Source organism: Anabrus simplex, chromosome 1 (assembly GCF_040414725.1).
Source record: "Anabrus simplex isolate iqAnaSimp1 chromosome 1, ASM4041472v1, whole genome shotgun sequence".
NCBI classification, from domain to species: Eukaryota; Metazoa; Arthropoda; class Insecta; order Orthoptera; family Tettigoniidae; genus Anabrus; species Anabrus simplex.
In genome coordinates, this window is record NC_090265.1 from 598,567,089 (window position 1) to 598,580,796 (window position 13,708).

Here is a 13,708-nt window from a genome sequence, read left to right on the forward strand (position 1 = left end):
TGTAACTGCAGTAGAAGTTGGTTGTAACAACATTCAAGAGACCTGATAAAATTGCAAATTAGAGGGTTGGTTCCTGTTCTCATTCTAATTGTCCTGATTCTCTTTATCAGGGCTTCTGATTATTGGACAGCACTTTTTTTTCTTCAATATTCCGTGTATATGAACAAAATGGAGCATATAGTAGACCTTTGGGGGTTACCATGTGTATATTAGAATCTAATTATCTCCCTCACCTGTGCAACAATTTTTTATGTCATCATTTCTGATGATAGCATGTCTTTTAACCACTTCTACAGATGTTATCTTTGAATCAAGAACAAACTATTTATATGTCTTTCCTCATATAACTATTTTCATTATTAGTGAATATTTCAGATTTAGCAGAACTTAGTTACTTGGAACATTTAAAATTGAAATTAATGAACATTCAAACTTTTCTTGCAGTCTTTTGACATTCTACACAATACAATTTTAAATAATTTTAATATTATATTGTTTAATTTGAAATAAAATACCATGTTAAAGAGTGATTAAATGTTGCCTGAGTGGAAGAGAAGTAGTGTAGAATTGTTTTGTAGCTGGAAATGGAATTTTACTTGTTGGGAAGGTAAGAAAGTGTTCAAGCACTTGCCACGTGAGGGTATGTTCCTTGAATGGTCTTTTAGGTAGCAATTTTTGAGAGTCAATAACTTGGAAAACCTGCTCATTAGGCCTAAACCCGGAATATCAAGTGAAGTTGATTGACAGCTGCGAGGAGAAGAAATGAGTTCAGCAATGAGGCCAACATGCTTCACTTAAATTGTGAAGTGTACTGTGTTATGTTCAGAACTGTTAGCAAATTTTCTATTATGCCTTTGCTAAAAGAAAGCAATATGTTGTTATTGTTTCATCATATTCTACTGTCAGTGCAACTTGAGGAACCACTGAAAAACTATGGACCATTTTGAATTTGAGATTCAGTTAAGTATGCTGGGTGATATGGTTTAATGCAAACTTGCAGTTTGTTTTTTCTGGATCCTTCTGGTTTAAATTAACCACATTCTACTGTATATTTAATTCAAATGCTCAACTATGTTTTCTTTATTTTTTAAAAAAAAGTGGTACCGATAGTTTAAATGGAGCTAGTGTATTCAATTTCTGTAAAGATGTTGTAATTTTTGCTTGTGGCCTAATGTTATATCACCACTATTTGAAATCCTATTCAATAAATAAAAGCACTCATTGGGCTATGCTTGCATTGTAACACTAGAAAGGAAAAAAATAAGAAATATAATTCTTTTGTAGGATCCTGATGGTTTCATTATGAGAAGATGGGTGTCGATGCAAAACAACAATGGTTAGTACACCAAGTTTTTATCTTTTATTATAGATGATTGTTTGAGACTAGTTCTCAGAGAACAGAGCTGAGGAGTTAGATCTGCTCAAGACTTGAATCTGTATCCACCTGGTCTAGTCAGGTGCACTAATTGACACAGTAGCAGCACCAGGGGTCAACCTTCAATTCATTTTCATAGCTGGCTAAGTAAATACAATGCCAACTGTGACAAAAGCAAACTACATGCAACATTTAACCAGAAAAATAAGTCATGGAAAGGAACAAGACAAATCAAGTCATATGCAGGGGGTCAGAAACAATATGAACTGGATATAAAAGTGCTAGAGGGTTGGTCATACTGATAAATAATCCGAAAAAAATTATTCAATATCTTGCGTCGTCAATTTATTAGCTGCTGAAGTTAACAAATCAGATTGCCTCCTAGGCGAATTCAAATTGGCTTTGTGAGGCGGTATTGTTAAATCTGCACATGGCTTAAGACTGGCTTGTGAGCACCAATATAAATGGTCTGTTATTGGATATTGGTATTGGTATTATAAATTTACTCATTCGGGACAAATATTTCAGGTTCCCTATGGGAATCAATATCTGTATCATCATTTACAACACCAATCGAAGAAACATGAGAAAGATTTGAGCACGGACCTCCAAATTGACAGGACTGCACCTTAGCAGGAACGCTACGGTGACACCGGCTCAAACCCACTGTGTGTTTGTGTTTGGTGCTGATTTTCAGCATGGCTCTCAAGCCCGCCTAAGCCACCTGCAGATTTAGCACCTCCGCCTCGTAAAGCCCGTTTGAATTCACTCGTGAAGTGATCCGATTGGCTAACTTCATCAACTGGTAAAATGATAATGGTGCGAGATCCTGAATTATTTTTTTCAAATTATTTATCAGTATGACCAACCCTCTAACACTTGTGTACCCGGTTCATGTTGTTTCCGATCACCCTGTATAGAAGTAGAAACATTATAGGAATACATAATAGAATAAACACAATGGCAGCTGAACACTGAAAACAAGGGTCCAGTAATAGAAATGGAGCAAGGACAAACATAAAAACACAAAAGGACAAGGGCAATCTCCACATCTTCATACACTGCCATCTTCAAATAGATGGGATCTCTCCCAAGTCTTCTATGTTAATTTCTTCTCAGCCCCCAATGTTAATCAAGTAGCTGCTAGCTCTCATCAGAAATATCTTATTGCTGTTAATAATGGGAATAAATAATGATTTTTAATTTATAAGATTAACTAACTATGAAAGTGAGGTGAACGTTGTTTTTGGGACTGCTGGAGCACACATTTAGGATTTTCTCTGGAGGTTTAAAGCAGAATGTCCTTCTCGATACCACATGGATGTTTCAAATATGTATCTATAAACATTCATGTAAATCTTTCACACTTAAGAACTTAAATGCCAACTAAGCTGAGATCCTATCCTGTAACAAAAGACAAACGTCATAATAACTGAGCTACTGAGCCAAACTGAGCTGAACACTAACCTCTGCAATGTGTTGCCTTCCACATGTAGTTATGAGCAGGTCTAGCTTTTTGCTTTAGTAATCTGAATACAGAACTTTTATTGCCATTTTCTAGCATATGTGTAATCAATATATTCCTTTTCCTAGTATCAAGCATAATTATATATCTGCCTGTAAAAATGTGTAAACATAGCCATAATTTCAATATTATGTAAACTTTAGTGATTCTAGTTTGAAGAAGTGATAACCTGCAGAGTTTCTACAGTATGTTCAAAGTCAAATTAGATGACCCTCAAAAAATGAAATGCTTATTTTCTGAAAAACTGATGTCATTTTATGATAGATGACTGAGAATGAAAGTAAATTCATTCTCCTTTATTAATAAAAGTTCAAAAACCAGTTCTTTTTTTAACCCAGTATTTGAACTCAGTATTATTAAAACTGAAGTTACTTTATTATGGTACATGAAAAAAAAAAATTCTCTCACTTATATGAGGTATTTCAGAGATCACAGGTACCACTACAGTTCATTTTAATTTTTGGCCAGAGATTTAAGACAGAATGCCATTATTAACACCAAATTATTTAGTGAGTAAAGAAGTGGAATCAGAGGTAAGGCTTTTTGCAGATAATGTTATTCTGTATAGAGTAATAAATAAGTTACAAGATTGTGAGCAACTGCAACATGACCTCGATAATGCTGTGAGATGGACAGCGGGCAATGGTATGATGATAAACGGGGTTAAAAGTCAGGTTGTGAGTTTCACAAATAGGAAAAGTCCTCTCAGTTTTAATTACTGCGTTGATGAGGTGAAAGTTCTTTTTGGGGATCATTGTAAGTATCTAGGTGTTAATATAAGGAAAAATCTTCATTGGGGTAAAGGATACAGATCTCAGCACATGATTATGAGGGTGTTTAGGGGTAGTAGTAAGGATGTAAAGGAGAGGGCATATAAGTCTCTGGTAAGACCCCAACTAGAGTATGGTTCCAGTGTATGGGACCCTCACCAGGATTACTTGATTCAAGAACCGGAAAAAATCCAAAGAAAAGCAGCTCTATTTGTTCTGGGTGATTTCCGACAAAAGAGTAGCGTTACAAAAATGTTGCAAAGTTTGGACTGGGAGGAACTGGGAGAAAACAGATGAGCTGCTCAACTAAGTGGTATGTTATAATCTATCAGGTTTACGTCCGTATTGATACTTGTATTCACAATCACAAAGAATAGGTATCGTCAACCTAATCAATACTTTATTATATCTATTCATGGTGTGGGTTACTGTAGTCACGTCCTAGATCATGAAACATGGGCAACGGCTGAGTGGCCTAGTAAGTGGTCCTGAGAGTCAGGATACCAGTTGCTATGGAATGGGAGTGGGCATCTCGGACATATTCTGAGTCATGGCCCTCCTTGTGCTCAGGCGGCTAGGACTATACAATTCACCGGTGGTCCATAACCCGTTAGAGAAGAGATCCTCACTTGGACTATGTGCAACTAGGGTAGCATCCTGCTTCATGAATTTACCGAGCTCAGAACCTTTTAAGCAAGCCTCAGACCTATGGGAGTAATGGAGTCCCACTCCCATTCGACAGGCGAGGGACTCCTTGGAAACAACTTGGCGAACTAAATGGAATTCAATGGGGAGCACGTCGTACACATTGACCAGTCAACAGTACTATATTACTAACATGTCCAACAACAGAACTACAAGGAGGGAATATCTGCACCTATTCAATATCTAATAACAAGATTAGTTCCAAGGAAACTGATAACACACCACAGTATTATGATGTAAATCATCTAACATTCTCAACTGTATGAACACACAAGATAAACAATTCACATCATTGAACATTCTAGAATGCTTGGTACAAACATATCTGTGAATGTACACAATGCTTTACCAACATTAATATAACTCCAAAGTGTACCGCAAGAATACTGTGAACATTTTATGTTATAGAACATCGTATTTTAATGTACTATGTGTTTCTAGCTTTTATCACATCCATATCTTGGAGTATTCTAGAATGCTTGGTACAAACATATCCATGAACGTGTGCAATGATTTACCAACATTAATTAAACTCCAAAGTGTACCTCAAGAATGCTATAAACATTTTAAGTGTAAAAATTGTATTTTAACAAATTATCTGTTACTCACAAACAGTACACCAGAATTTTAACCAACATATGCATGTCATAAAATATCGACGCCTGTTATTTAAACCAGAGGACACATAATATCATTGTATATTTTAATATTATCACTCATATCATGTGACATTCTCCATTAGATTTAGTAATGTTTTTATATGTTAACTTTGGGTCTCATGACCAGCTGAAGATGACCCCTGTAAAGGTCGAAACCGGTACTGCATAGTAATAAGACATAATAAAATATTGATTAGGTGGACGGTACCCATTCTTTGTGATTGTGAATAAGTGGTATGTTCTGAGCTGACAGCGGAGAGATGGCATGGAATGACAATAGTAGACGAATAAGTTTGAGTGACGTCTTTAAAAGTAGGAAAGATCACAATATGAAGATAAAGTTGGAATTCAAGAGGGCATATTGGGGCAAATATTAATTTATAGGAAGGGGAGTTAGGGATTGGAATAACTTACCAAGGGAGATGTTCAATAAATTTCCAATTTCTTTGAAATCATTTAAGAAAACACTAGGAAAACAACAGATAGAGGATCTGCCACCTGGGCGACTGCCCTAAATGCAGATCAGTGTTGACTGATTGATTGATTTTTCAGGTGAAAGCCTAATGTGGTATCTATTAACATTTGAACATTGGTAAAATATAACATTTTAAAAATGAAATCTATGTCCTCGTCCCAAGGTAATGTAGCTCTTTCCAGGCAAACAACAAATGGAGGTGAGTTGCAGGTATATATTTAACCACATACCAACCCTCCTGCTAATCTTAAATTCCTGGCAGTATCAGAAATTGAACCTGGGCCTCCAAGGATGGCAGCTAATAACAATAAACATCACACTAATGGACAAACTCGTGTACTCATCCCAAGACAGTGCATCTCTTTTCAAGCACACACCCAATGGAGGTGAGCTGAATATACCATTTTAACTATATACCAGCCCTCCCAACATTCTTCTCTGGCAGTACTGGGAATCTAACTACAGTAGTGCCTCTAAGGACAGCAGCTAATAGTGCAAACTGTTACACTATGGTGGCAGACACCTTGATAATATAGGTGGGGAAAACCAGCAGCTAAGCCATTTCACTAATCATACTTATTATAGTGTATAAACTAGCCATTATCTAAATATACAATACAGCTTCAAGCTTGCAATACATTCTTTCTGTGCTGATCAGCCTACTTCATAGGTATGAAACCCATACTGTTTTATTTTATTTTAATGAGCTGTATGAAATACTGTTAGCTATTTCAGTCTGGCTCCTTGGCTGAATGCTCAACATCCTGGTCTTTCATTCAGGGGACCCCGGGTTCGATTTCTGGCCAGACCGAGGATTTTGACAGAATATAGTTAATTCCTCTGGCTTGAGAACTGGGTGTTTGTGTTTGTCTTACAGCACTTCTATTCAACTGCATATAACACACCACATTGCCAACCACCATAGAAACATGCAATAGTGAATACATACCTCCATGTACGGTTGGCATTGGGAAGTGTATCCAGCCGTAAAACTGGGTCAAATTCAAACCTAATGCCCAACTCAATAAATAAGGGAAAAGGACAGGAAGAAGACGACTGTTGGCTATTTCAGGGATGCCTAGATCTTTATAAAAATAAGTCACTGATGTCTATAAAATAAATTAACTGAACTGGATTTTTATTTATTTCGTTATAGATACATATCTAATGATGAGTCTTAATGTATTAATTTGCATTTCTATTTTAACTTCTAGGTGTTATAAGCCACAAATTTACACTTCCAAATCTGGCTAAAAGTGGAGTGTGGAAAATTCGAGTGGAAGCTTACCAGCAAATAGAGGAACAAAACATTACAGTTGAGAATTACTTCATACCATTGTTTGAGGTACGATATATTTGTCCATATTTTAAGCTCATCTGTCAGTTTTGATTCACTTATAAAATAATAGGAAGAACAGATTATTTATTGATTCTAGATTACTGGTAAACTGTACAGCATTCAATGTTGGAGATCATGATCAGGACTACCTATTCCTAAGTGATGGAAAGGAACAAACACGTATACATAAATATACATTCAACAGGAAGATAATCAGTTTATAGGCTAGTGTGGGCAGAAATCAGAAAGGGAAGATGAGACTAAATAGAAAACACAAAAGGACAAAGGCAAACTCCACATTTTCTCATGTTTTCATTTTCATGGATGGGCTCTTTCCTCAAGGTCATTTCTTTCAGATCTCCAAGGTGAATGAAACGTGTTCACCGGTGGTGGCTACTGGCAGGGGTGGGTGGGTAGGTGGGACAGGGCGACTGCACCCCTCCCCAACTTTGTGGAGAAAATATTCTCCATTTTTATTCCATTTTAGCCACCTGAAAGAAGGAATTATAGGAATTATTAAAAAATAATTTGTAGAAACCCTGTAGTCTTATCAGCTAATTCTTTTCTTAATTTATTTCAATATTAAGGAAATACTTAGCGAATACATGCACAGAATGTCATTCATCGCAATTATCTGATTCGAACAGCATCAAAGTAAGTAGTGAAGATTCATGCAGCAGTGTTTTGCATGTGCTGTGAGGAAGGATAGAAGGGGTATATTTTTGCCAAGGTCATGGACACTGAGGTATGATTTCGCTTGCTGCGTGCGTTCGTCAATCTGGCAGTCTCATTCGGTCAATGTGTCTGTGCAGTTCTATCTAGTGTCTGTTATTTCGTTAGTGTGCAGTCAAATACTAAATGACTTTCTAATAGTATAATCATGCCATACTTTTAGTTAATTGTAATACATGTGTAATTTTTGTTCCTTGGGTGAAAGTTTTATTGTATAGTATTGAATCAAAGTCTCAAAAAATGATTATTACTACACTTAAGGTGGTAGACAGCGAACCTTTACCTTTCTGTCAAATTTGTTCAGAGAGCATCAAAAACTTCCCATTTTGTAGCTGTTTTTTCAATTTTGATGGAAACCCCACCCCCACCCCCCACCGACTGCTATATCCTTCAAACCCAAGTACTTCTTGTTGTCTATACATTTTTGTACCCCCTCACTTTTTTAATTCCCAATCACTGTTACTGGTGTACACAATGGGGTGGTGGTGGTGGTGGTGGTGATAACAGTTTTAAAAGGAACTATAACTAGGCAACCATCTTCTACACAGTGGAAGTTCATGGGCTGTGGATCATATGCAATAATAAGAACATTAGCAGGACGAACACAATGGCAGGTCAGAGTGGGAAGAGGGAGCAACAGAAAGAAGACACAAGGAAAAACATGGAAGTGCAAAAGGACAAGGACAATCTTCATATTTTTAAATAAATAAACTCTCTCCCCATCAGTCCCAGTTCTTCTAATTCCATCTCTTCTCCAGCCCCAACGGGCTTGTTTCTACTTCCCAGCTTCATCAGGAGGGTGAGTGTCAACACTCATTGAGGGGCCATCTTGACATATCTTCAGTCTTGACATGGGAAGAGTAGGATAAGAAGAAAGCCAGGTAAATAGAGGGAAAGGAAAGAAACATATAAGACAAAGATAAATGCAAGTGGTGAAAGATTAGGAACACGGGACAAACACAAATGGAGAAAAGGATCCCAATGGGATAATACAAGTACTGGAAAGGGACAAACAAGTGTCAATATAAAGTACGTCTATATACCTAAATATCTGGCTTGATTTGATACTTGTCTGCTTCTTTCAAATACTAATAAGAACATTATAGGTCTTTTTTCAAAAGATGGAGTATGATGCTGGTGCTGGCATTGCAAAAATTGAGTGGTGTTGTCATTGTAACATAGGCAACATTGACATGTTTATGGCGCTAAACAGAATGTTTATTTCTCATTGTCACTTAATATCCTTTCCTGGCAAATTCTGCTTTATACCCATTTTGTGTTATATTGTTTTATCATTGTGTGTCCATACAGTATTTGTATTGTCAGAAAGTTTTTATTTCATTCCATGTGTGCAGTTTTTCTTTATACTATTCATAATTTTCTCACTATTACTTTGTGCATAGTTACTAGTTGAAGGTTGGTTTAGTTTAGTTGCAGTTGATAGTGATTGTCATTGAGTTACCAACTGGTTATTTTGGTTGTTTTTAAAATTATACTTATGCTTTGTTCCCAACATTGAATTACTCTGTTCCACATCAATATTCCCATTATGAATTTCTGATGTACATCTGCATAAACTGTTGATCAAACTATTGAGGAAAGGCAATGCAAAAATATTTGAACTTAAAACTACAAGCTTAAAACATTCTTTTTTCATGTTATCGTGTGTGCTTTAGTATTATGAAAATATAATAAAGCTTTAGATCATAACTCATGACTCTCAAAACAATGAGTCTGTGAGAGAGGTGTGACTGCCTGTTCTTGGCAACATTGTTTGGTGGTGTTTGTTTATTTTCTGTAGTTCAGCACTTTGCCACTCAACTGTCAGACTCCAACTCTGGAAAAAAAAGTATAGAGTGAATAATAGCTTGAGTGAAAAATATCTAATTCTCTCCATAGGAAATGAGAATTTCCATTTTGAATAATAGCTTATCGTCCATGAAACGGCAATATGTTGTAACCCTCAATTTAAGCGAAATTGACATTTTACCATTTTCAGGGTGGTGGGTTATGTTTACACCTTCAGTAAAAATATCACATCCCTCAGATAAATATTTCTATTTTATTTTTAAGGAAAACAAAATGTTGTATCCCCGATGATGTTTTCAATGAGTGACAAAATGTCGTATCCCACAGATGTGAGGGTGACGACAAATTGCAGGCAGCCGCTTTGTTTGTTTTCATAGATATTTTGTAGTAAGCCGCTTGTGATCACATGTGAAACCACTTAGATCGTAATAAGACTGATTGTGAACCTATATCAATACCTGAAAACTTTAGGCCTGCGAATCAAGCACAGTGTAATATGCTTGAAGTCCCTGAGAAAGTACCGATTCAGTCGCCTATTACAAATGATGGTTTGGCTAGTAGCAGTAATACAATATTATATCCAGAATATCATATTTATGTTCTGGAAGCAGATGATAGGGAGTTGCTTGATTTAATTAAGATGGGTGACATTCCAGTTCTTGATTCCTCTAGAGAAATGAAGTGATTGTTACTGTTCAAAACAAACTGTAAATAATTACAATAATTCCAGCATTACTGCACATTCTGTTTTAGCTGCTGATATTGCAGGGGCACTCATGGAATTGGAAGAACCTAGGGAAGAACAAAATTCTGCTACAGACACCAACATTTCCGTCATAGCAGCTAACCCAGATACTTTAGATATGCCTTCTGATACAGAATTTCATCCTTCCCCACGTGATACTTCTTTAAAGCAAAAGAGGGGTAATAGCATGTGCTGGAGTAGAAATTTAAAGAAAAGGCTATGAATGGAAGGGAAGAGAGACACAGCTTATACGACTGAAGAGAGTAATGTTGTACAGGACCAACCCATAAATGAAAGAATGTTAGGCGATAGATCCAACTCTGAATCATGTATGAAATGTGCAGAACGAAAGTGTGATGACATTTCTGAGGAGGAGCGAAATTATATATTTCAAGAATTTTGGTCAATAATGCCGTGGAGCAGATTTGTTGCAAACACTGTTGAGACATTAGTAGCAAAGCAGCGATACACATCTGAAGAAGAATCTCGGAGAAGTGTTACCTTCCTTTATTATTTGAAATTAAAGAATGGTACTCAGGAACCTGTCTGCAAGAAAATGTTCCATTCTACGTTAGGGTTAAGAGAATGTTCTGTGAGAAATTGGGTGAATAAAAATTCAGCAGGAATGTATGTTTCAAATGAAGTCTCAGTGAAGAACAGGAAGAGTGACAGACCTACAGCTCATAAAGAGAACTGGAGCATTTAAATAAATTCTTCAACGATTTGCCGTAACTTCCTTCGCATTAAAATAGGAGTAATACATCGAAATTATTTCTCGAGCAGAGTATAGATTCCTTGGCCCAGGTGTATGAATTGTACTATGAGAAAATGCAACATAATGGAACTCCAGTAGGCAGAACTAAATTTTCATCCGTATTCCATGAAAAGAATCTGTCCTTACATAAAATGAAAAAGGACCAATGTGACATGTGTGCTGATCATGAGGCAGGTAACCTTTCTGAAGAAGACTGGATCCAGCACAAAATTAGAAAAGATAGAGCACAGAAAGAAAAAGAAGATGATAAAACTCTTGCTGCATAGAAACAGTGCACTGTAATTACCATGGGCTTAGAGGCAGTGAAGGTTGCACCATGTGTGTGCAATTGGTTCAGCGAAATCGATACCGATTTGTCAGCATTAATGTTTGCAACTATGATTATTGATTACCTCAAATGCCACTGTGCACATGATAAGGAAATAATCATATACAGTGATGGGTGCACATATCAGAACAGGAACAGTATTTTAGCGAATGCTTTGCTAGACCATGCTATTAATGGGCAGATAATTATGCAAAAGTTCCTGGGAAGGGGGCACACACAAATGGAATGTCATTCTGTCCACAGCACAATAGAACGAAAAGTGAAGAAAAGACCAAACCATCTACCCAGCAATTACATTACTATCACGCAAGAAGCAAGGAAGAAACCTTTCCCTTATGAGGCCAAATGGTTACACATTTCTTAGCATAAGGCCCGGGCAGAGAAAGGTAACAGACATCAGATGTCACAAGTATAGTCCAAATGGGGATATTGAGTACAAAGTTAATTTTGAAGAAGCCTGGCAATTACTACCCCAATGCAGAAAGAAGTGAAAACGCCAGTGGAATGCAGTGGCCTTCATTCCACACCAAACCACGGAAAATTTCTTCCCACAAATATCATCACCTGCAGCAGTTGAAATCACTTCTTCCAAAAGACTACCATGCCTTCTATGATTCACTCCCTCATGATTAAGTGTAGTGATTCACTTAAAAGTACTGGTACAGCAGATTACTACTAGTTTTGTAATGTACGTTCTCTTGTTATTTTCATTGTGCAGGGTAGGTAAATGTCTTAAAATGTTTCCGCCCTTGATGAGTAGAGAAAACTCTTTCCTTAAGCAACAGTGCGAAGTTATCTGTAATTTCTGAGGCTGTAGGTATATTTGTACTTTGTGTTATTTTGCTAGTTAATCAATGAATAGTCTACTTACATAACACTAATTCTCTTATTTGAAAGGAAGTTTAATTATTCAATATGGTTAAATAATATTATATTCACATAGTAACCTTGAGAGATTTTGGATATAGTACATTAGTTCATGTTCAATTAAATAGAATTTTATTATTTATCCACTTTATTTTATGCAGTATGTGTTTAGAATATTCGATTATTATCTCTTATTAGCGTTTATATTTTGTTTAAAAACAGTAACTAAGTAGGAGAGTACAACATGAAACACGCCGTAACCCACATTCTCTATACATTATTTTTATTCAAAAGTCATAACCCACGTACATTCGAGAAAATTGTAAAACATTCCATTTGGGCAGTGTAGCATTCAAACTAGACTAGAATGAAACAATAAAACACTTCCATAATATATTTAGGATGTACTATTGAAATCCCGCAATGTTTTTTGTGTCTCCTGTAAAATTGAACTATTGTGGGATACGACGTATTGCCGTATCATGGATGTTATATTTATTTACACCATGTTTGAAAACATTTCTTCACATAGTTAAAATATGTTAGTTAAAATGTGTTAAAATGTGGTGTGATTTTTACCACCAAAGATATCCCCTTTTCAACATTGATTTTCTTAACATTAATTTCCTTTAATCTGTCAATAGGCACTTTTATCCTTGGTTTAGAGTCGCCCCTATTATTTAACGATTTAAAATCCTAGAATTCTCATTTTTAAGGATTTTCTTTTCTATTGAGGTACACTTGGCACTCCCAGCATACATCTTGGACACAGAAAAGGAAATAAGGGCAAGTGTTGCAGCCCATTCAGAAGTACAGAGAAAGGCCATTGGTAATGCAACACTTCAGATGTATGGGAGGCACTTGGATGATAGCACCCAGCTGCTTGTATGGGAGGATACAATCTATTTGGTAAGATCAATAAATATTACCTGAATACTAAGCCTTTTCAAAAAGTAATATTGTTCTGTTATTGCTTCAAATCTTCGTGCAATATATTTCTTAAGAACCTTGCTCATTCCCTTTCCATTACACAGTCAACCCCTAATAAAATTCCCCATTAAAGTGTCATACCCACATTGTACTAAGAAATATTTGCTGATATATCTGCTAACAGAACTGAGGTGTCCTTTACATATTTATTGATTACAATCCTCTTTTAGTTAATGATTTTCTTTTCTCTTGATGTTCATGTGACACTCCCTGCATATAAGGACAAGTGTTGCAGCCCATGCCCATTCAGACATACACAGAAGTTCTCCCACTGACCTACTACAATCCTTCTCTCTGTGCGTGCATGCACATGTCCTTTATAGTGTGTTTGGCAAACAGAGATTCACTTCCTGCTTAAATTTTAACCCTCTCATGCACATACTGTATTTTCACTTTGAAGTATGAAAGGGTCTCATATGAGGCTTCCACATTTTTTAAGAAAATAATGGTAATATACAGCATACAAACAAACAAAACAAACCCCATGGCACTACAGCCCTGATGACCTAACCAAGGAACTGCTACTCAGCCCAAAGGCCTGCAGATTATGAGATGACACAGTCAGTTCGATGAATCCTCTCGGCTGTTATTCTTGGCTTTCTAGACTGAGAATA

General features: G+C 36.4%; 1 protein-coding gene across 2 annotated transcripts in view; it reads left to right on the plus strand.

The window, feature by feature from the left end:
* The window catches only part of LOC136857180 (CD109 antigen), a 271,611-nt gene that overhangs the window by 160,767 nt on the left and 97,136 nt on the right, over window positions 1-13,708 (plus strand). For both annotated transcript variants that reach the window (XM_067135625.2, XM_067135626.2), the window contains exons 5-7: window positions 1,285-1,336; window positions 6,724-6,854; window positions 12,840-13,013. In XM_067135625.2, the coding sequence (XP_066991726.2) occupies window positions 1,285-1,336; window positions 6,724-6,854; window positions 12,840-13,013 (357 nt within the window). The remainder of the gene's footprint in view (window positions 1-1,284; window positions 1,337-6,723; window positions 6,855-12,839; window positions 13,014-13,708) is intronic.